This window comes from Procambarus clarkii, chromosome 38 (assembly GCF_040958095.1).
Source record: "Procambarus clarkii isolate CNS0578487 chromosome 38, FALCON_Pclarkii_2.0, whole genome shotgun sequence".
NCBI classification, from domain to species: domain Eukaryota; kingdom Metazoa; phylum Arthropoda; class Malacostraca; order Decapoda; family Cambaridae; genus Procambarus; species Procambarus clarkii.
In genome coordinates, this window is record NC_091187.1 from 41861393 (window position 1) to 41886669 (window position 25277).

The following is a 25277-nucleotide window of genomic DNA, read 5'->3' on the forward strand; positions in this document are numbered from 1 at the left end:
TTACAACATTTGGAGAAGTCTTAAAGTTTAAACCTGACACTTGGTTTTATAGATTGATTTAATCGTCTGATTGTTTCTTTTCTGTGAATTTCTCAGTCATTATCTGGAGAATAATGTCAATATTTTGTACAATCAAGAAACAATGAAATATTCAGTCTGAAATTCTTTTCCATAAAACTCATTTTGTCAAACTGTCTTCCTTTTCTTTGTTACCAGAACCTGTTGTACCAGCCCAACCACCAAATTCTTGCCCCAACTGCACAGATTGCAAGTTTAAAATTTCAAGCTCCAGCAATCTCTGACTCTTCATCACTATAATGGGTAAATAAACTTTAAAATTTACCCTTTTATTTCCATTACCGGATATTCCTGAATCACAATACATTTTGAAATTTTTGTTGCTATAAATGTTAATTTTTACATCACTATTTTAGCAAGTCGCCACACCACTCAATGCACTGTATTTTAAACTACAGGAAGGTATGACCTCTATACTCCAATCTATACATGCCACTGTGGATATGAGCATCAACAACTAGGCAAGACCATGCACAAGTCTGGTTTCTATTCATCATTAGGAAAGAGCAGCACATTCTACAGCACCAGTCTGCTTGAATCATGGCACCATATAAAAAGAAATTGTCCCGGAACATCATTTCGGGCATTAGTCACTGCACTGGAATCCTTTGGTGCTTCTCGTGGGCGTGTATGTTTTGATACCGTTATTCTTAATATTTTCAGTTTTATATTTCAATTCAAAAATTATCAAAATTTTGTAGTAATGTATATTCATTTATTAATAATTAGTTTTTAATTTTGTTCAAACACAAAATGGAATGCTTTTTTTGTTTATTTATCTTATGTCATAATATGCATTTTAAATGTCACCATCTAAAAAATTCTATTCCTAGATTGGACCCATTAATTATATAACTTCGAAGAGAGTGTTCTTCGAATGGCGATTCCAGCAATATGAGCTGAGAAAAATTAGAGGAGAAGCTGACAATGAGTGTCCTGCTTGTGATAAAACCCCTTTAGCAGTACATATTGATGGTAACAAGAAGCTGTATCGTTACAACAAAGTTGGGAGGTAATAAAATGTGCTTTACAGATACTTAATGTATAGTATTCTTTTGTTCTCTACACACACTATATTATAATGAATTATATTGTCTTCAAATTAATGTTCTTATAAATAAAGTATGCACATATAAATATACATTGTCATATGACATATTTTTTAACTGAGTATGTCTTTATAGTTTGCCTTTCAATTGCATCCATATCATCATTTTATTTATCTAACACCATGTAAATTTTGTTTTATGTAAAATTTAGCAGTGCATCAGAATTCTTCATATAAAACATTTTTTGATATCCCATTACCCATTGTTTAATATTATAGTGGTTACAGACAATAAATAATTATTTCTGAATTATCATTGCAGAGGTATCGGAAACCCCTATTATTCTGATAGTATCTTCAGCAAAGATGAAGATGTTCAAGCTCATGTTGGCACTATTCAGAGCTTGAAAACTAAGGTGAGTTTTATTATATATTGAGAAACCTTCAATTTTACCTAATAACTGTTTGGCGACTATAACATATGGTGGCCATTTTTGTATTTTTTCATTATAGTTTATATATATTGAATAAGGAAATATAACCCATAGAAATTCTTATGTGCAACAACAATGCCTATCGCGCAAAATAATCTCTACCTTCTACCCGTCTTACATAATTATAATCATGCTCACCAACTGGTTATTTAGTTACTATAAATATTTTTGTTTAACAGAGTAAGCACACATGTGGAGTGTCTACATGGAAAGCTGCTCAAAATAAGCCTCTTTCATTCCAAAGTTTGGATGAAACAGGAATCAGCATGGCCTCCTGTCGACATGGTATTATCCTCCACACCTTGAATATGTATCAAGGAGAGCTGTACAGTTATGCCCACTATTTGCAAATTATGTATTTCAAATACATAAAGTTTATTTGTCAAGACATAATTTGCAAATATTGGCCATGGGCCTTAACTGTGGCTCAGAAACAATCACATTTTCACATTGGTCAAGCAAAGCCATTTTTAGGAGTCCTACATGCAAAAGGACATGCTTGGTATTGTCAGGTAAATAAAAATATAACATTACATTTATGTATACTAATGTATACATTTATGTATACTAATGTATACATTTATGTATACTAATTAAATTTAATGTAATGTATACATTACATTAAATATAATAAGTACAGTTTGTGTAAAAAAATTTAAGATTTCTGATTGTTTAAGATTAATGATATACGTATCATTTAATATAGTAGGAGGCTTTTAATTTTTGTACAGTAATTTGATTTTTTTTTTACTGTATACTTTTATGTTAAAGGTATTGTATGGAGGGCGGTGGCAAGAAGGAAGTGGCATGACTTTAGGGGAAGAGGCAGAGCAAGTGTTTGCATACCTCTCACGATACAACTCTATAACTAAAAACATGCTGAAAGCTGGTATTTGTTTATATGGTTCATCTGATCAAGTTTTTTATTATTTTACCTGCCCTGTAATCAGTATAATGCGATTTGTATTCAGTATTCAATAAGTATCAACTCCCTCAAATAATCAATAAAAGAATGAAAACATATTGGTCAAACTTGAGTTGGTCGTGGTGAGTAAAGGTATGTTATGAAACTGTTATTAATCTATGCTCTTCAAGATGTTCATTGCTATAAATATTTTTCTCAGAAAGAACAGAAGAACTCACAGAGGGTGCAGTCTTTTGGAACCATCGAAAAATTGATGGACTGGCTCGTGCATTACTCGACTCAGAAAGGTACTAAAAATAATATATATTTATTTTATTTATTTGTATTTATTTTGAAACTTATTATAATGCATTTATATGTGAAAGGTATTATAATGCATTTATAGGTTAGTTATGTGTTCAGATCATGTACTACATATATTTTCCATTATAAATTAGCGACCATTTCCTTGAATTAACTGCTTGAACTTTTTCAATATATCAATAAGGTTAATTTGTATAAAGTATATAGTATTTAATTAACCTAAATGTATGATTCCGAGATATATCAAATGTGTTCACAGAGAAATCACAGTATCGTGATATATCACGGGAACTGTGATGAGGGTTTGAACCCCATGCACTGAGTGCTCTCAGATGCATGCTCTAGTTCACTACGCCACGACATGGTCAGATGAATTGCAACTTGGAGTACTACTGCACCCACAAGGATCCCAAGGCTTCCACTGAAGCCAAACCAGGTTTCACACAATTCCCCCATGAACTCGGTCTCTGTCATTCAGTAGTTCTGCCTTTGATGCCCCCATTTCAATGTCTTTCTCCATGTATTGATATATCACAATAATATGAATTCTATGTGTATTGAAAGGGCCATCAGAGGTAAAACTACTGGAGGACACAGACCAAGTACATGGGAAACTGCATGCACAACCGCCCATGGAATGGGTATGGGGGTGCATAATTAACAAAAATTGAATTGTGGGTTCATTAGTACCCTAGGTTGCAATTCTTTTGACCATGTTGTGGCGCATTCAACTACAGCAAGCATCTGGGAATGCCAAGCCCATAGGTTCGAACCACTCATCACGGTTAATGTGATTTGTTCATTAAATTTATTATATTTTCAAATAGGCCAGAGAGACGGAAATAACAGTTTCAAATGAGATCGACAAACTTGATGTTCAAAAGTCATTGATTCAAGAATGGCGATCTGACCTACAAATGATTTGTAAGGAGTTAGAGTTAAACACTGGAATAACCTCGAAGAACATAAAATATTCTATCGAGGCAGTTGCAGACTCTATCAGGCATCGCAAAAATCTGATTGCCACTGATGCAGGTAGGCTTACTATTTCTTTGTTAACTCTGAAGCAATTTCTATTTAGCTCTTGTCTATAATTTCTATGTAGGTAAATGATGAGGAAATTTTTTTAACAACTTTAAAACTTTCAGCGAAAAAACTTTATTTGCAGCATCCAGTAAAATGCGCTCTTCACTCCGGCACAGAAATGAGTGTGATAGGAAAAAGCTTCAAGGCTTCATAAAAATCTACAATAGTGAAAACTCTGAAATTCTCAGTGAAAAGGATGCAATAGAAGGTATCCTGCCATGGCACAATTTATTGCCTCATCATAGCCAAAATGGTATGTAACTACATCTCATTTTATCAGGGGTTACAATTCGGCCTTATCAAGATAACTAACATTTAGCATGCATAATGGATAAGCTTTACTTATTTTTGAAGTAAAATATCATCACTACTGTTTGTAAAATAGGTGCAGTATCATAATCCGTAGATTTTTATCAGGTTGATACTGCACAATAAACTATGTATAGTATGTATAATGCAAGTACCTAAACTGTAATTACATTAAATTGAGTTGTAGTTTACTTGCAGTAAATATAATTTTCCTCTTTTATTAGTGTCCCTTGCTCAAAAAAAGAAGGCAGTAGAAGATGTGGAGCTTCAGAAGAGATCCAGAGAAGAGCAACAACACACTGTTCAAGAAATGCTGCATTATCTCGCATATTACAAGAATAAGAGAGAGATTTTAACCGAACATACTGAAGAGTTGTTATGTGGAATTTTTCCTTCATATCTAAGCAAGGTAAGCTAACAGCCTAAATGTGTGTTGCAATTCAGTTCTTCATAAACATTTATCCAGCAGAATTTTATACTTGAGTAAAGTCTTGCTATTTACAACTTTGACAGGTAGACAATTCCATGGTTTTCATATACTGTACTGGTGTGTTTTACATATATTTGAACTTTTACCGAAAACTTTATTTATTTATTCTAATTTCTTTAGTATTTTCAGGGAAATTTGTAAATGTCTTAAACCCCATTAAATAGTCTATATATTACAGGATCCTAACAAGTACACTATTGAAGAGAAGCACCTATCAACCAAAAATAAGAGTGGAATCTTGGCTCTTTTGAAGCAAGGGCAAAAGTTGTGTTCTGACAAGCTGAGTGATGCAAAGCGTTTATTTGGATACCAGGAAGAGGATGTTGATGTTTCCGAGCCCTACCTGGAGCTTTGTGACAGTGAAGATGATGATGAAGATGAAGATTTACTACTAAACTGATGATACAAAAGTTAAGTATAATAAATTTTACCTGATTTCTCTTGCTAATTTCTCTTACTTAATTTCTCTAATTTCTAATTATCCTAGCCCTAAGATTACTACTGGCCTCCATTGCCTTGCCTGCACTTTGTTTCCCCCTTAACCATATCACTCATTCTTACAGGTGTGAGACAGAGAGGTACAAGATCATCCAAGAGGAACAACACCTGAAGCACCCAACATTTGGGTGTTTTAATTAATAAAAACGCCCTTCATGGCTTCACTCATCCTGGCTGGTTTAATTAAAAAAACCTAACCTAAACCTAATATATATACCTCTAAAGTCAAGGGAGTTAAGTTTTAGGCTGCACAATGAAACTGCTATTGACAATTTTATAACTGCTGCTGATAATGTATGTCCTGTGACTTTTTTGTAAGCATAACCAAAAGGCTTAACAATCCCTTGCTTACAAAGGGAATACTTAAACCCATTAATAAAAAACATGACCTTGAGAAGAAGTATAGGTTAGGAATTGTCTCCAAAGAATTCTCATGCTCTTCAACAGGTCACTTGAACTCCAAACCTTTCCAGTTATCCTAAAAAAAGCGAGTTACCCCTGTACACAAATGTGGTGATCTCACAGATGTTAACAACTACAGACCTATATCAATCCTGCCTAACTTGTCAACATTTTTTGAAAAGCTACTTGAACTTGAACTCCAAACCTTTCCAGTTATCCTAAAAAAAGCGAGTTACCCCTGTACACAAATGTGGTGATCTCACAGATGTTAACAACTACAGACCTATATCAATCCTGCCTAACTTGTCAACATTTTTTGAAAAGCTACTTGAACTTGAACTCCAAACCTTTCCAGTTATCCTAAAAAAAGCGAGTTACCCCTGTACACAAATGTGGTGATCTCACAGATGTTAACAACTACAGACCTATATCAATCCTGCCTAACTTGTCAACATTTTTTGAAAAGCTACTTGAACTTGAACTCCAAACCTTTCCAGTTATCCTAAAAAAAGCGAGTTACCCCTGTACACAAATGTGGTGATCTCACAGATGTTAACAACTACAGACCTATATCAATCCTGCCTAACTTGTCAACATTTTTTGAAAAGCTACTTGAACTTGAACTCCAAACCTTTCCAGTTATCCTAAAAAAAGCGAGTTACCCCTGTACACAAATGTGGTGATCTCACAGATGTTAACAACTACAGACCTATATCAATCCTGCCTAACTTGTCAACATTTTTTGAAAAGCTACTTGAACTTGAACTCCAAACCTTTCCAGTTATCCTAAAAAAAGCGAGTTACCCCTGTACACAAATGTGGTGATCTCACAGATGTTAACAACTACAGACCTATATCAATCCTGCCTAACTTGTCAACATTTTTTGAAAAGTATTCCAGGGACCTGCCCGAAACGCTACGCGTACTAGTGGCTGTACAAGAATATAACAACTCTTGTATATATCTCAAAAAAAAAAAAAAAAAAAAAAAAAAAAAGCACAAGACGAAGCTTGAAAAAGTTTAGTGGTATGCCAATAGGCTAGTCCCAGGACTAAGAGGCATGAGTTACGAGGACAGGCTGCGAGAAATGCACCTCATGACACTGGAAGACAGAAGAGTAAGGGAGACATGATCACTACCTACAAAATTCTCAGAGCAATTGATAGGGTACATAAAGATAAACTGTTTAACACGGGTGGTAGGCGAACAAGGGGACACAGGTGGAAACTTAGTACCCAAATGAGCCACTGGGATGTTAGAAAGAACTTTTTCAGTGTCAGAGTAGTTAATAGATGGAATGCATTAGGCAGTGATGTGGTGGAGGCTGACTCCATACACAGTTTCAAATGCAGATATGATAGAGCCCAGTAGGCTCAGGAATCTGTACATCAGTTGATTGCCAGTTGAGAGGTGGGACCAAAGAGCCAGAGCTCAACCCCCCGCAACCACAACTAGGTGAGTATACACACAAACACACACATGTACACACACACACACACACAAACATACACACACTAATGCCTCTATTCACCTTGCAGTAAATAGGAACCTGAAAGTCAGGAAGCTGCTAAAGGCTGCATCTTGGGGATGTGTGTGTGTGTTAGATAAAAATATATGTTGTTTAGATATGATGGAGGAAAAGAGGCCGAGAGTCGGTACATTAGACAACCGACGCTTAGAAAGGCGGGGTCCAAGAGCTAACAGCTAAATCTTGGAAATAATAAATTAAAATATTTAATACACCCACATACATGTTTCACATTATTTTGGCTGAGGGCACACTGAGGGCTGATGGCCCCGTCGACGGGGCAGGAAGTCGGTGGTTGATCAAAGGCCTCCCCCATCCTCCACATACCTGAGGATTATTCCGGCTTAATTTTAAACGGAAGTAATGTCTTGGCATTTACGGCTTCAGCGGGTGGGTGGGTCCGTGGGTTTATTACACTATGAGTGAAAACAATCGCCTATTCTCTATTTTATATTGCCGCTTGTAGAGCTAGAAGCTGTTGCCTCTTGTGTGCGTTGCACAAGGGGATTAATATCTGGATTAATATCTTTCAATATTTCCAGTATTTTTTAAGGTAACGCTTAAATACCGAAGATACTGCTATTGGACACCGCTTAATTGACAATGTCTCAACAACGCAGGCTAAAGATGTGCGTGGCTCCTGCTATTGCAATGATGCTCATTTGTTTTTCAATGATGGGCCTTAGTTGCCCCCTCTCTAACTTACCGTTCTAAATACCCCTTCTCCATCTTCCGCAAACATTTCCCCTCATACATCTCCCCCCTTTCCTCCTGTCCCCCCTGTCCCCCTTGTCCATCTTTGTCCCCCTGTCCATCTTTGTCCCCTGTCCCTCACTTTGTCCCCTTGCCCACATTTTCTGTCCTCTGTCCCAGATCCCTTTCCCCCTCTCTGTCCCCCTCTCTGTCCCCCTGTCCCCCTCTCTGTCCCCCTGTCCCCCTCTCTGTCCCCCTGTCCCCCCTTTCCATCTCTCTGTCCCCCTGTCCCTCTCTATCCCATTGTCCCTGTCTCTGTCCCCCCTGTCTCTCTCTGTCCCCCTGTTCTTCTCTGTCCTCCTGTTCCTCTCTCTGTCCCCCTGTCACTCTCTGTCCCCCTGTTCCTCTATGTCCCCCTGTCCATCTCTCTGTCCCCTGTACCTCTCTGTCCCCCTGCCCACTCTTTCTGTCCGCTGTCCATCATCTGTCCCCCTCCATTTCCTCCAGTCCCCCTATCCATCTCTGTCCCCTTGTCCCTGTCTCTCCTCTGTCCCCTCTCTCTTGGTCTCCTGCCCCCCTCTCCTCCCTCTGTCCCCCGGTCCCCCTCTCTGACCCTGTCCCTCTGTCTCTGTCCCTCTGTCTCTGTCCATGTCCCCCTCTCTGTCCCTGTCTCCCTCCCTGTCCCACTGCTCCCCCTCTGTTCCCCCGTCCCTCCTCTGGCCCTGTCCGTCTGTCCCTGTCCCTCTGTCTCTGCCTCTCCTCGTTTCTGACATTCTCTGTGTCAGCCTATCTCTCTGTCTCTTTCCTCGCTCTATCTCTGTCATTCTCTCACTGACTTTGCATATCCTTATCTATACGTCTCTGTGTCTAACATTCTCTCCCTGACTCTGTCTATATCTATTTCTCTGTCTCGATCTTCATCTCTTTCTCTCTCTCTCTCTCTCTCTCTCTCTCTCTCTCTCTCTCTCTCTCTCTCTCTCTCTCTCTCTCTCTCTCTCTCTCTCTCTCTCTCTCTCTCTCTCTCTCTCTCTCTCTCTCTCTCTCTCTCTCTCTCTCTCTCTCTCTCTCTCTCTCTCTCTCTCTCTCCCTCTCTCTCTCTCCTTACATACATACATACATACATACATACATACATACATACATACATACATACATACATACATACATACATACATACATACATACATACATACTTACGTACATACATACATACATACATACATTTATTTAACACATGTGGTACACGCACAAGGGGACACAGGTGGAAGCTGAGTACCCAAATGAGCCACAGAGAGATTATAGAAAGAACTTTTCAGTGTCAGAGTAGTTAATAAATGGAATGCTTTAGGCAGTAATGTGGTGGAGGCTGATTCCATACACAGTTTCAAGTGTATGGAAAGTGTATGTATTCAAGTGTATGTATTCAAGTGGCGGGACCAAAGAGCCAAAGTTCAACCCTTGCAACCACAACTAGGTTAGTACATACATACATACATAAGATATAAAACAGTGGAGGATTCCCAGGTAGAACAATCAACCACAATGCCCATTACCCCTTTACCCTGATGTCCTTAACTACACAACTATACAAGAGTCATTAACACGTGTAATGGCTGATCCCCCATCACGATAGCATAAAGACCAATTGCTTGACCCGCAGTCTGTCTTGCTCCTCAAATAATTTTCGGGTTAACATGAAAACGTCTCTCGAGTTTATCTTTCTAATGTTGTTTTCCCATCTTTCATTTTATCAGCTTAGTTCCTTTATTATGCCCCAATTACTCATCCCTTGAGCGGTAGTTAAACTGAACCCAAATTTAAAAAAAGTTCCTTTTGCTAAGCAAGCTACAGTCTTGATAAGTCAGATATATTGTTTGTTAACACATTTCTCAACAATGAACAGTCAGTTTTATCAAGCTAACATATCCTAACACAACGAGTGAGAGTATTAACTGGTCTAATTATTTTATTAGACCAGTATATATTATTAGATTATACTGGTATAATTATATATATATATATATATATATATATATATATATATATATATATATATATCGGCCTGGCCCATATATATATATATATATATATATATATATATATATATATATATATATATATATATATATATATATATATATATATATATGTATGTATGAGTGTGTGTGTACATGTGTATACAACATTAATAATTTTGTAACTAGCGTCAAACATTGTTATTTGCTTAGCTAAACGAACTAGAGGGTTCAGGTCCTGAACCGATTATGTGCCTCTGTAATCCTTTACACCACGGCCCACGGGATGGGTATGGGGTGCATAATAAAGAAAGCAATAGAAGAAATTGAAATTGCATAATACGGTTATTGACATTCAATAATAGTAAGATAAAGCAATGAGGACCAAATGGGAGACCAGTGATCAGTGTCTTGTATCCCCTGCAATACCTCAAATCCTACGTACCTCACTGACAGGCTCCAGTATGTTTCTGTGAATAATTCAATTTCTCCCACCCTACCCATCAACATTGGTGTTCCTCAGGGCAGCATACTTGGCATACTTGGGTATCCTTTGGAGGTGCTTATCCAGTTCTCACTTGAACACTGGGAGGGGATTGCCAGTTATGCCATGCAGTTATGCAATGTATGAATCTATCTATAAGTCCACCAATCTTTGTAAAAATTTCTTGTATGGATGTACCTTACCTAAATAAACATTTGTTTATTTATTATTTATATTTAGGATTCATCAACTGCCAAAGATATTCACATGTCAGTATAATTCTGGCGAGAGAGAGGTTTGGGAAAAGCCGTTATACCAACTAGTCAGCAATAAGGGTGATATTTGTGGGGCACAGGCACGCTCGGCCTGGCCCATTAACCCCCAACTGACACTATAACTACTAGCTACTAGGTACATGAACATAATTACATAATTTACGTACATAATTTAAGGTACATAATTACTAGGTACATGAGGACTGGCCATTGTACTATATAGACCTGAAAAAGTGTAACTTAGCGACAACAAGAAAATATTGAATCACAAGACCACCGACGACCATTCCCTTACCCTGCCATAAACACTGAAATTTGACACCCTACCTCTGGAGCCACCCTGACCACAGGTCCACCAACTACATTTCCCTCCCTCCAACTCTGCCTCCACTTACATTGTACACACATATATTGTACACCACGCAAGTGTGGACTAGTGTGTAAATCTTACTGATACCACACTTAACCTTTATTCTTTCTCAATGTGTTGTATAAAAGGATCTGATTATACCGTTTCATTTCTAACTCCTTTTCTTGGAAGAATGCCACATATGATCGTACACACACACAAGGTCTGTATAGGGTATAGGCAAGGTCTGACAAGGTATACTAGGTGAGTACTAGTTGAGTACTTACACACAAGATATTCTAGGTGAGACTAGGTGAGTATACACACACACGCAACATATACTAAGTTAGTACACCCAGAAACAAGATATACTAGGTGAATACACACATACAAGGTATACTAGGTGAGTACTAGTTGAGTACTTACACACAAGATATTCTAGGTGAGTATACACACACACACAACATATACTAAGTTAGTACACCCAGAAACAAGATATACTAGGTGAATACACACATACAAGGTATACTAGGTGAGTACTAGTTGAGTACTTACACACAAGATATTCTAGGTGAGACTTGGTGAGTATACACACACACGCAACATATACTAAGTTAGTACACCCAGAAACAAGATATACTAGGTGAATACACACATACAAGGTATACTAGGTGAGTACTAGTTGAGTACTTACACACAAGATATTCTAGGTGAGACTAGGTGAGTATACACACACACACGCAACATATACTAGGTTAGTACACCCAGAAACAAGATATACTAGGTGAATACCCCAACACCAACCTCCTACAGTACACCTCCCACAGTAACCCCAACACCAACCTCCCACAGGTAACCCCATCACCAACCTCCCACAGTACACCTCCCACAGGTAACCCCAGCACCAACCTCCCACAGTACACCTCCCACAGGTAACCCCAACACCAACCTCCTACAGTACACATCCCACAGTAACCCCAACACCAACCTCCCACAGTACACAACACCAACCTCCCACAGTACACATCCCACAGGTAACCCCAGCACCAACCTCCCACAGTACACAACACCAACCTCCCACAGTACACCTCCCACAGGTAACCCCAACACCAACCTCCCACAGTACACAACACCAACCTCCCACAGTACACATCCCACAGATAACCCCAGCACCAATCTCCCACAGTGCACCTCCCACAGGTAACCCCAGCACCAACCTCCCACAGTACACCTCCCACAGGTAACCCCAACACCAACCTCCCACAGTACACAACACCAACCTCCCACAGTACACATCCCACAGATAACCCCAGCACCAACCTCCCACAGTACACCTCCCACAGGTAACCCCAGCACCAACCTCCCACAGTACACCTCCCACAGGTAACCCCAACACCAACCTCCCACAGTACACAACACCAACCTCCCACAGTACACCTCCCACAGTAACCCCAGCACCAACCTCCCACAGGTACAAAATGAAGCCATGAGAATTATCTTAGGATGCCCAAGAAATGCTATGATTGAGAAAATCAGGATGGAGTTGAATCTGCAGAGTATTGGGGATAGAATTGCAGAGATAAATGTAGCTTCTGCCATTAGATTAATGAGAGGTGGGGGAGCTAATGAATTGGTCCTCTCAGTTCAAATGGTGGGAAGTACTGAACAATGTATGGTGAAGAAAAGAGCATATATGAATACCTTATGTTCTAATGTTATTAAGTATGATGTTATTTCAGAGTGTATTGCTGTGCCCAAGAGAAAATTCACACCACCATGGGAGGATTGTAATGTAGATGTAGTAATTACTCCCTTGCAAAAGAAAAAAAGTATGTATGAAATAGGAGAGCTGAGGGCAACATATGATTGTATAATTAGAAAATTGCCTACAGAAAACACTCTACTACATGTATATTGTGATGGGTCAGTAGCTAGGGATGGGAAGGCAGGATGTATATTGTGATGGGTCAGTAGCTAGGGATGGGAAGGCAGGATGTATATGTTCTTAACATTCTGAAACCTATATTGTTTGCTGATGATACTACACTCATCTACTCCAACCCCAACCCACATACACTAAATACTGTAATGTTGTTAATAATGAACTAAAAAAAGTCCACTTATGGATGTCAACCAACAAACTAACACTTAACATAGAAAAGACCTACTACATCTTATTTGGAAGCAAATCTACAAATGCAATTCAGCTTCAGATGACAATGTAAACATTAGCAATAACAATGATGGAAAGTTTCTTGGTCTATTCTTAGACAAGAGACTCAACTTCAGTACCCACATACAACACATAACTAAGAAAGTCTCTAAAACAGTTGGTATACTCTCCAAAATCAGATATTATGTACCTAACCCTGCTCTCATCTCTATATTATACACTAATCTATCCCTATCTCAACTATGGTATCTGTGCATGGGGTTCAACCACTGCAAACCACCTCAAGTCCATCATCACCCAGCAAAAATCTGCTATCAGAATAATATCAAATTCTGCTTTCAGACAACACTCAGCCCCCTTGTTTAACTCCCTAAACATGCTAAACATAATCTCACTCCATAAATTCTCTTGTGTCAACTACATTTACAAAACCCTGTTCTTAAATGCAAATCCTGCTCTGAAACTCTTCCTGGACAGATGTAATAGGACCCATTATCACCACACCAGAAATAAATATCTCTTTGATATCCCCAGAGTTAAACTTGTATAAATAAATAAATAAATAAATAAATATGTTTATTCAGGTAAGGTACATACATACAAGTAATGTTACATTAATGGATCGATATATAGATAGAGCTAGTACATACAATGCCTAAAGCCACTATTACGCAACGCGTTTCGGGCAGGAAAAACATTAATATCTAGAACTTAATACTAATTGAGCATAAAGAATAAAATGTGTTGAGAACAAATACAAATAAAGATAAAAAAAAGAGGGAACATGACTGAAAAAGCAGCACAAATACAATAGGTTGACAAACAGTGTTGATTAAAAAAAAAAAAAAAAATAACAGACATGGGTTGACAATAGAGGGGTAAGGTAGGTTAGTGAATTTATTAGGTAGTGTTTAGTTTTTATCTTAAACTGGTTGAGAGAGGTACAGTCTTTAACATGGTTGGGAAGATCATTCCACATTCTGGGTCCCTTGATTTGTAGAGCATTTCTAGTTTGATTAAGTCGTACTCTTGGAATATCAAAACTGTATTTATTTCTGGTGTGGTGCTCATGGGTTCTGTTACAACCTTCAATGAAGCTTTTGAGCTTATATGTATGTATTTGTAATGTATGTATGTAAACAATGTATTTATTATCATTTATCAATTCTGATAGAAATTACCTACTTAAAATTATCTGTTAGATTAAGGACCTGCCTGAAACGCTGCGCATACTAGTGGCTTTACAAGATTGTAAATACTGTACTATTCAATGTATTCTCACAACCCCAATGTACCTACTTGTATATATATAAATAAAATAAAATAAAATATTGTGATGGGTCAGTAGCTAGGGATGGGAAGGCAGGATGCAGTATGCCAAACTGAATTCGTGCGCCCCTTGAGGGACTTGAAGTAGAGGGATAGGGATCACAGGATAAGTATGGGTTGCACAAACTACTGGTAACAGGATGAGTATGGGTTGCACAATTAATTACTACAAAGTGGTTGAGTATGGGATGCACGTAAATGAAGACTCCCAAGAAGCAAATCAGAGATCAGCCCAAGCTTCATCTTGAGGCAAAGCTCAATGCCTTAAGCCATATTGATGCTCTGTCCACAGAGCACTCTCTCTCTCAAATCATAATAGTACACTAATGGTTCCCTACACCACCCCTCAGGTGCAGCTGCAGCAGGCTTGGGTGACATGATGACTATGGGGTGCACAATAAACTAACACTCACAGAATGAGTATGGGCTGCACAATAAGCTACCTCTCACAAGATTAGTAATAAAGAAACATTAATTTTTTGGGTAGGGTGACTGAAACTCATCCTGGGGTAAAAATGTTTATTTAAATTTATTATAGTTAAATGAATTTAGTAAATTATTCCATATATTGTATTATAAGTGAATTGACACTAAACTATAAATGATACTAATAAGGTTTTAAAAATGAAAAACAGTAAAAATCCTTCATGTAAGATATGGAAGTTGAAAAGTAAATTAACTTTAAACTAAATTATAAACTGTAGACATAATATAAAGTATAAGTAAAATACCTATAAACTACCAAATAATAAGGTGTAAGGAACCATTTCTATTGTTTGTCCTTTTTTACCTGTTTCCTCAGGTATTTTAAAATTCCCATTCCGTTGTTTCTACACTGTTTTCCTGGTGTAGTTCCCTGTGGTTCAAATTTTACTACTTGTACTTCTTGCTGTTTCTGAATGATTGCTAATGGTAGCCCTTGTTGCACCTGCGGAACTTTTTGTAAATGTTCCACCTGCGGAACTTTTTGTACTTGTTGAATTTCTTGCACCTGCGGTACTTTTTGGACTTTATGCACCTGCTGCACTTGTAGCTCGTCAGGATTTTTTTCCAGGGCATTATCGCTATCACCTTCTGATCCTAATGTAAGTTTATCTGCATCAAGCTTCCTTGTGCGTGCTGGAAAAAAAATAAAAATAAAAAATAAAAAATTTCGAAATGGAAGATCCTGTGTAACAAATTTAATCAGTTACTATGATCGAGCTGCAGAAATTTTACAGGAAAGATATGGTTGGGTTGACTGCATCTATCAGGACCTAAAAAAGGCATTCAACAGAATTCCACATAAGAGTTTGTTCTGGAAACTGGAACATATTGGAGGGGTGACAGGTAAGCTTCTAACATGGATTAAAAAATTTCAAACTGATAGAAAAATGAGGGCAGTAATCAGAGGCAATGTATTGGACTGGAGAAATGTCACGAGTGGAGTACCACAGGGTTTAGTTCTGGCATTCATGGATAAATAATAAATAAATTGTTCATGATTTTTTTAGACAAAAGCTAGAATATGCAGCAGTTGTATGGTGCCCATATCTTAAGAAGTACATGTACAAACTTGAAATGATACAAAGACGTCCTAGGGGCCCCAGCACACTGGTTTGCTAAAGGGCCCTTAATGCTGTCGAGACCTTATGGGCCCTTGGACCCATTACGTTAAGACATAGTGCTGTATTGGGCCACACACTTTTTGCCATATACATCAACGACAGAGATGATTGAATTGAAATTATATATATATATATATATATATATATATATATATATATATATATATATATATATATATATATATATATATATATATATATATATATATATATATGTCGTACCTAATAGCCAGAACGCACTTCTCAGCCTACTATTCAAGGGCCGATTTGCCTAATAAGCCAAGTTTTCATGAATTAATGTTTTTTCGTCTACCTAACCTACCTAACCTAACCTAACCTAGCTTTTTTTGGCTACCTAACCTAACCTTACCTATAAATATAGGTTAGGTTAGGTTAGGTAGGGTTGGTTAGGTTCGGTCATATATCTACGTTAATTTTAACTCCAATAAAAAAAAATTGACCTCATACATAGAGAAAAGGGTTGCTTTATCATTTCATAAGAAAAAAATTATAGTAAATATATTAATTCAGAAAAACTTGGCTTATTAGGCAAATCGGGCCTTGAATAGTAGGCTGAGAAGTGAGTTCTGGCTACTAGGTACGACATATATATATATATATATATATATATATATATATATATATATATATATATATATATATATATATATATATATATATACATATATATATATATATATATATATATATATATATATATATATACATATGTATATATATATATATATGAGAGAAAATAATAGGTGGTGATATATTTATATATTATGTGAACTACTTACACAAAAAGAAGTTAGTGGTGAAGATCTTCTTGTCCTCTTCTTGTATTACGTTTTTTGGTAGGATACCATGTGTCACCCGTGCTGGTCCTTTCTTGTAATAGATAACGATTGATTCATACCCACAGCCACGCAGATATGTTAGCTGAAAAGCAAATAATATTTAAACAATGACACTATCTGGGAAAATGCAACAAAATAAATGTTTGAAGCATAGCTGGGCATGTGCAATAGAACCCATAATAGAATCACAATACCAGAAATAAATATCTTTGATATCCCCAGAGTCAAAGTTATTCTGTGTAAATACTCTATGCAAATAAAGGGACCTTGTCTATGGAACTCACTCGCTAACAAATTTAAAAACTGTCCAACTTCTGCCATTTTAAAAAATAAAACCAAAAAGTACCTAAATTTTTTCTTGATAGTTTCCTAACTAGTGTATTAAACTCGCACTGTATCTTATGAAATCCAATGCCAGAATATATGTGCCTAAACCATACAACTTTTCCATTGTAATCATTGCTATCACCTTATATCATGATTGTTATATTGAATGCATATCTTACTATATTATACCTTGAAATATTCCTCAAATTATGCTACAATTTATATGTTGATAACCCTCAAATTTTACTTTAATGTACATAGTAATCTTTGTGATACTTTCTTACAATGTACCAGCCAATTTTTTTCCATTTTTGCTTTAAATTGCCTATTTAAAATTATCTGTTAGATTAAGGACCTGCCCAAAACACTATGTGTGCTAGTGGCTTTAAAAGAATGTAAAAACATCAATGCTATGTACTCTCATAATCCCAGTGTGCTATCTTGTATATAAATAAATAAACAAATAGTATGTAAGTACTGTACAGTATTATTCATGTTGATTCTATACCTTATCAAGAAAGTTCAGCATAAGAAGAATACAAATGAATACAACAGATGTAGACAAACTTCAATACCTGATTTTCAATCCTTCGTAGAACCCGGCTTGCTGTATTTCGTTCTAAAGCCTTCTTGCCTTTAAGTAGAAAACGGGCTTCCTCTTCTTTCTTCATTAATTCTCTACTGTTTCGGAAGTCACACTGGCAGAACTTGCAAACATTGCTTCGGACATGCACACATTGATTGCAGTTTGTGCATCTCCTCAAGAATTTTCCCTGAAGACCTGAAGGAAATAATTTCTAATAAAATACTTATATTCAAAAGACCTATGCTGCAAAAATTATAAGTTAAATTGTTGTTAAAATGTACTACAGTAATTAAATATATTATTTAAATTATGAAATAATCTACATTAACACTAGTGAGAGCAATGTTAAAAATTTTAGGACTGCATCTGGAAATAACTTTAATTTTGGATGTGATTAACCATGCTGTAACTCGTATAACAAAACTGAGAGGAGTTGCATCCAACAGCCTGATTGACCAAATTATATATATATATATATATATATATATATATATATATATATATATATATATATATATATATATATATATATATATATATATATATATAATCAATATTGTAACTTTTTTTGTGTAATGACGTTTTCAAATAAAGTTAGATAAATATACACACATACCAAAAGAATAGGGGTGGTAGGAGAAGAAAATATGAAAGTGTTCAGTGAAGATCCACAAGGTCTTCTCTGAGTACTCTTTATTTTCTTCTCCGAGGCTATGGGTCCTACACTTGCACCAGAGGTGGTACCCCTCATATATATATATATATATATATATATATATATATATATATATATATATATATATATATATATATATATATATATAAATATATATATATATATAAATATATATATATATGACAGTGTCAGATTCACCACCACCATCATACACCACCAGCACCATACACCACCAGCATCATACACCAACAGCACCATACACCACCAGCATCATACACCACCAGCATCATACACCACCAGCATCATACACCATCAGCATCATACATCACCAGCATCATACACCATCAGCATAATATACCACCAGCATCATACACCATCAGCACCATACACCACCAGCACCATACACCACCAGCATCATACACCACCAGCACCATACACCACCAGCATCATACACCATCAGCATCATACACCATCAGCATCATACTCCACCAGAATCATACACCACCAGCATCATACACCACCAGCACCATACACCACCAGCATCATACACCATCAGCATCATACTCCACCAGCACCATACACCACCAGCATCATACACCACCAGCACCATACACCACCGCCATCATACACCACCACCATGTCAAATGGACAGTGTCAACAAAATTATTCCCACATACTCCGTCACTATGTGATGGAGTACACATAGAACAGGGGACTGTAACAAATGTTCTAGCATAGAACTTTGTACAGTTTAGTAATTTCTTACCGTTTGATGTACTAGGTAGATCCATGTTTGGTGAAGTTTTATAGCTGGAGCTGGAAGATCCTGTCGAGATGACTTCTTCAAAGAGACTAATAGCTTCCACACACATTGTGTCTTGAGTCTTCCAGTACTTGGCCTACAGTTACCAGATCTGATGTACAGAAACTAGTGAACTATGGAGATAAGATTGTTATTAATATACTTTTTTTGAGATTCATATGACTTGCAGCTTAAAAACCAACCTTATTTTAAAATAGTACACTAAAGTACATAGCAAATTGCGAAATTCGTAGCTTTAACTACTTTAAAGCTAAATTCTCAAGCTTTGAAAATAAGCACAATTTGCTATTTTAAGCGGAATCTGGCAACTCTGATTTAGCATGTAAACATTGACTTGCATTCACAATGTAGTTATTTATTTTTCAACAATTTAAAACGAGTTATGAAAATACACACATTGGTACATTATTGCAAAGGCACTATACTATATATATATATATATATATATATATATATATATATATATATATATATATATATATATATATATATATATATATATATATATATATATATATATAAATTGTTGCAAGTCGAGCAACAAATATTTTACATTGAACAACAAATGAGATTGGAAAAGCAGTATTGCCAAAATAGACCCCAGACACACCCTGTGGGTAGTAATGGACCCCCATACCGACCCTATGAGGGGTAGTGGACCCCATAATAACACTATGGGCGATAGTGGACACTATACAAACACTATGGGCGGTAGTTGACTTCATAGAGACCCTGTGGGCGGTAAGGGACCCCCTATCGACCCTGTGGGCGGCAGTGGACCCCCTATCGATCCTGTGGGCGGCAGTGGACCCCCTACCGACCCTGTGGGCGGCAGTGGACCCCTACCGAACCTGTGGGCGGCAGTGGACCCCCTACCGACCCTGTGGGCGGCAGTGGACCCCCTATCGATCCTGTGGGCAGTAGTGGACCCCCCCCCCCCCTATCGACCCTGTGGGCGGCAGTGGACCCCCTATCGATCCTGTGGGCGGCAGTGGACCCCCTACCGACCCAGTGGGTGGCAGTGGACCCCCTGCCGACCCTGTGGGCGGTAGTGGACCCCTACCGACCCTGTGGACGGTAGTTGACTTCATAGCGACCCTGTGGGCGGTAGTGGACCCCATACCGACCCTGTGGGTGGCGGTGGGCCCCATACCGACTCTGTGGGCGGCAGTGAACCCTATATACTAATCCTGTGGGCGATACTGTACCCTATAGTCATCCTGTGGGGGCAATGGACGCCATACATATCCAGTGGGTGTTATTGTACCCCATACTTATTCTGTGGGTGGTTGGAGCCCCATACCCATCCTGTGGGTTATAGTGGACCCCATACTCATCCTGTGGGTGGTATTGGACCCCATACCCATCCTGTGGGTGGTTGTGAGCCCATACCCATCCTGTCGGTGGTAGTGGACGCAATACACATCCAGTGGATGGTATTGGATCCCATACCCTTCCTGTGGGTGGAAGTGTTCCCCATACCATTCCTGTGGGTGGATGTGACCCCCATACTCATCCTGCGGGTGTTATTGGACCCCTTACCCACCTAACAGGTGGTAGTGGACCCTATACTAATCCTATAATCCACACCATACCATCCTGTTTGCAGTAGTTTACCCTATATACATTCCAACATAACATCGTTTTCTGTTAGCGTTCCTACAAAACATTCTTTAAAGATTTCTAAAGCACAAACTATGGTATATAATATTGATTGGTGAAGCACTGTTATTCTATGTAATAATTTATTGTGCTTATTATAATTTACTAAGAACAACTAATATTTCTCAAAACAAAACTACGAGCCTTCAATAGGATGTAGCTGATCTGTAATATTATAAGAGCATGGACAATAGTAGGTGAATTTCACAACCCATGTGGGACCTGAAAACTACAATTTTCGTTATAATTGAACCAATCACGACTATTCAGCTATCTACGTTGATGGACGAGTACTGTGAGACGTAAATTGGTACGTGAGGAAGAGTTTGAGCCTTGGTAAAAAAGTTAACTGGGAATATATCACATATGTACTAAATCACATTCCACATATTGACTTTAAGCACTAAGTCATATATGTACTGTCTTGTGTGAGAACGGGTTGCTTATAGTGACGATGAGGACCAAAGTTAATATATCGACGTATAACGCTATTAGAAAGTAGAAATTTGTACTATTGAATTTAGACAAACCGGAAAAGGTTTTATATTTATGTTGCAAAGACAACCTTAACTAACTGAACCTTCCTAGGCCTAATACACGCTATCTGAGGCCTAATATCGTATATATATGTGTGCTATACTAGAAATAGGAACATATATTTTGTTTAGCTTTATTTCTTCAGACTATAAAGTGATTAGTGCTATATACTTCACTTCCGACTATAAAGAGTCTATAATTAAGACTATAATTAAGAATTCAGACTATAAAGTGATTAGTAAGTTCTATTATGTAATGACTTAGTACGTCAACGTTTGTACTATGGAGCATATACAACAACTACTGTGTAAACAGGAGGATGGGTCGCGACGTTGACATACTGTGCCGTTCTCTGTTGTGTTAGGATAAGGTCACTTACGCGCGAGAGTTTGTTGACGTTGGGAGACTTGAGGAGGACGGGCTGGATCACGGGGCCAAGTGTGACATCGCTGTCAAGTGTGTTATGTCAGTCTTGTCTGAGGTCAACCCCTAGAGTTGGCCTAAATAATCGCCCCCGGGTGGGCTCGAACCACCAACCTTTCGGTTAACAGCCGAACGCGCTAACCAATTGTGCCACGGAGGCTCGAGGAACGTACTAAACAAATTTGTAATACGGCGGAATTACTTAGATATCGAAGTGTAATAATTATCTGAGATCTTTTCCTGATGATGATAATTCCTATAGTGTCCTAATGCCTAAAGTAACCTTGTATCTAGTGGTCACGACGGAGACGGGAAGCCGGCAGCTTGTCAATGGTTCCCCCATTTTTCCTAAGTTTCCTCCTTTATTTCCCTAATTTTCCTCCTTTCCCCCCACAAAAAAGAGTAACAACAACAAAAAAGACTCTGGGGTTGGAGTCCCTGTGCCTTCTTTTACCAACTTCGAGGTTAACTCCGGAGCTGGAGCCCCCTGGTGGCAGTTCCCTGTTGCCTTCAACCTCGTTCTGACAGTTCCTGCGACGGCGCTGGAACCTGTCTTAGTGGCGTTTACCTTTCCAATGGAGACGTTCTGTGCTGTGGAGAGGGGGGACCTGCTGCATGGGTGACAGCTTCTCCCCCGTATCAACCTACCCTGGCTTAGCGCCCTGGAGAGGCCACTCCAGACCGACAACCAGAACGCAACTCCAGAGTCTCCTGAGACAGATGGACGCCTACTACTTGGATGGTCCACCAGTTTTTACATTCTTGTAAAGCCACTAGCACGTATTGCGTCTCGGGCTGGTCTTTTATCCTAATACGGTTAAGTCCTAAGATTAAGATTTATCTTAATTAATAACTCCGGAATACGACCTGTCAAATCGTTTCAAGGCTGGGTGAAGAGAGGCGTAATGTTAAGGATTGGAACCCAGTCACTCCTCCCCCAGCCTGGATACGAACCCAGACTATACTGTTCGCGAAGTGCTGGGGCTAGGGTTTCACCACTGCGCCACAGGGACTGCATGCACGGGGACCAGTCATTGAAAGTTGCACAACAATTGGGAACCCTAGTAAGAAAATCAACTTTATTTTCAAGGAAAATAAAGTTATTGAACTGTAAACATCTCTGGTGCGGCCACATTTGGACTGCTGTATCAAGCATAGAGGCCTCATCTTCAGAACATATCTGCTGTGGAGAAAGTACAACACAAAGCGACAAAAAGCGTCTCAGAACTAAATCGACTCCCATACCAGGAACAGTTGAGGGCCCCAGGACTAACACAGCAAGCCAGGCGGGGCATGGTGGCTCCCATACCAGGAACGGTTGAGGGCCCCAGGACTAACACAGCAAGCCAGACGGGGCATGGTGGCTCCCATACCAGGAACGGTTGAGGGCCCCAGGACTAACACAGCAAGCCAGACGGGGCATGGTGGCTCCCATACCAGGAACGGTTGAGGGCCCCAGGACTAACACAACAAGCCAGACGGGGCATGGTGGCTCCCATACCAGGAAGGGTTGAGGGCCCCAGGACTAACACAGCAAGCCAGACGTGGCATGGTGGCTCCCATACCAGGAACGGTTGAGGGCCCCAGGACTAACACAGCAAGCCAGACGGGGCATGGTGGCTCCCATACCAGGAACGGTTGAGGGCCCCAGGACTAACACAGCAAGCCAGACGTACTGTATACAGAACAGTGTACAGTATACAGAACAGTGTACAGTATACAGAACCCAGTACAGTATACAGATCCCCCGTACTGTATTCAGAACAGTATACAGTATACAGAACAGTGTATAGTATACAGAACAGCGTGCAGTATACAGAACAGCGTACTGTATACAGAACAGTGTACAGTATACAGAACAGTGTACAGTATACAGAACAGCGTACTGTATACAGAACAGTGTACAGTATACAGAACAGTGTACAGTATACAGAACAGTGTACAGTATACAGAACAGTGTACAGTATACAGAACAGCGTACTGTATACAGAACAGTATACAGTATACAGAACAGTGTACAGTATACAGAAAAGCGTACAGTATACAGAACAGTGTACAGTATACAGAAAAGCGTACAGTGTACAGTATACAGAACAGTGTACAGTATACAGAAAGCGTACAGTATACAGAACAGCATACAATATACTGAACAGCGTACAGCATCCAGAACCCTGTACAGTATACAGAACAGTGTACAGTATACAGAACAGCATACAGTATAAAAAACAGTGTACACTATACAGAACAGCATACAGTATACATAACCCTGTAGAGTATGCAGAAGTGCACAGTACACAGAACAGTGTACAGTACAGTGTACAGTATACAGAACAGTGTACAGTATACAGAACAGTGTACAGTATACAGAACAGTGTACAGTACAGTGTACAGTATACAGAACAGTGTACAGTATACAGAACAGTGTACAGTGTACAGTATACAGAACAGTGTATAGTATACAGAACAGTGTACAGTATCCAGAACAGTTTACAGTATACAGAACAGTGTATAGTATCCAGAACAGTTACCAGTATACAGAACAGTGTACAGTATACATAACCTCGTACAGTAAATACAATACAAATACCAATACAAACATCTGGACCAACATAATCTCTCTGCTTACTTCAGGGATTACCATTGTTAGCACTACAGACCATTACCCCACATTTCTCCTAACCAACATTAATAAACCACCTCTAGAGACAAGGGAGATAAGCTTTAGGGTGCACAATGAAACTTCTATAGGCAATTTTATAACTGCTGCTGCTAATGTCAACTGGGAGACCGAATTAGGTAACATAGGGGACATAAACCTAGCAGTGCAATCATTTCTTCAAAAAACTCTCAACCTTTATAACACCCACTGTCCTATGCTAACGAAACAAGTCACAACTAAAAGGCTAAACAATACTTGGCCTACAAGGGGATACTTAAACTATTAATAAAAAACATGACTTTGAGAAGAAGTATAGGTTAGGAATCATCTCCAAAGAATTTTCAAAGAATTACTCATCATTGCTAACTAAAATAATTAGGAGAGCCAAAATTAAATACTACGAAGGTAAATTTACCCACACAAAGGACAACATTAAGACAACATGGAGCACAATTTCACAAATATTGGGATCAAAAAGGATTTTATATAACAAACCAATACTCCTGTCAAATAACGATGGTCTGCTTTCAGCCTCTGATAGTGCTATTGAATTCGATAGGTTTTTCTCATCCATTGGGTCATCCCTTGCTAATGATATTCCATCTTCCACGACTAATGTTCAGGACTATCTTACAGGT

The 25277-nt window shown here is 38.4% G+C and overlaps 1 protein-coding gene, 1 long non-coding RNA gene and 1 other non-coding gene across 3 annotated transcripts; 1 reads left to right on the forward strand and 2 right to left on the reverse strand.

Annotated features, from left to right (window-relative positions):
• Positions 1-216: 216 nt before the first annotated feature.
• Positions 217-1083, forward strand: LOC123749882 (uncharacterized). Its single transcript, XR_011230781.1, has 3 exons — positions 217-321; positions 477-706; positions 912-1083. It is a non-coding gene; the product is annotated as an uncharacterized lncRNA (long non-coding RNA).
• A 15795-nt stretch (positions 1084-16878) lies between these two features.
• Positions 16879-19443, reverse strand: LOC138372348 (uncharacterized). Its single transcript, XM_069337629.1, has 3 exons — positions 19302-19443; positions 17849-18054; positions 16879-17028 (listed from the first exon to the last, which is right to left on the reverse strand). The coding sequence occupies exons 1-3, from the start codon at positions 19405-19407 to the stop codon at positions 16879-16881; spliced, it is 462 nt and encodes a 153-aa protein (XP_069193730.1). The 5' UTR covers positions 19408-19443.
• Positions 19444-22066: 2623 nt separating this feature from the next.
• Positions 22067-22140, reverse strand: TRNAN-GUU (transfer RNA asparagine (anticodon GUU)). The gene has a single exon. It is a non-coding gene; the product is annotated as a tRNA-Asn (tRNA).
• Positions 22141-25277: the final 3137 nt, after the last annotated feature.

Bases quoted from the DNA above. Each gene is read 5' to 3' on its own strand.
- LOC138372348 (XM_069337629.1), bottom strand. From the start codon at position 19,407: ATGTGTGTGGAAGCTATTAGTCTCTTTGAAGAAGTCATCTCGACAGGA. The intron at 18,055-19,301 runs GTAAGAAATTAC...TATTTCCTTCAG, and splicing joins TCTACCTAGTACATCAAACG to GTCTTCAGGGAAAATTCTTG. The intron at 17,029-17,848 runs GTATTGAAGTTT...TTTGCTTTTCAG, and splicing joins TACGAAGGATTGAAAATCAG to CTAACATATCTGCGTGGCTG.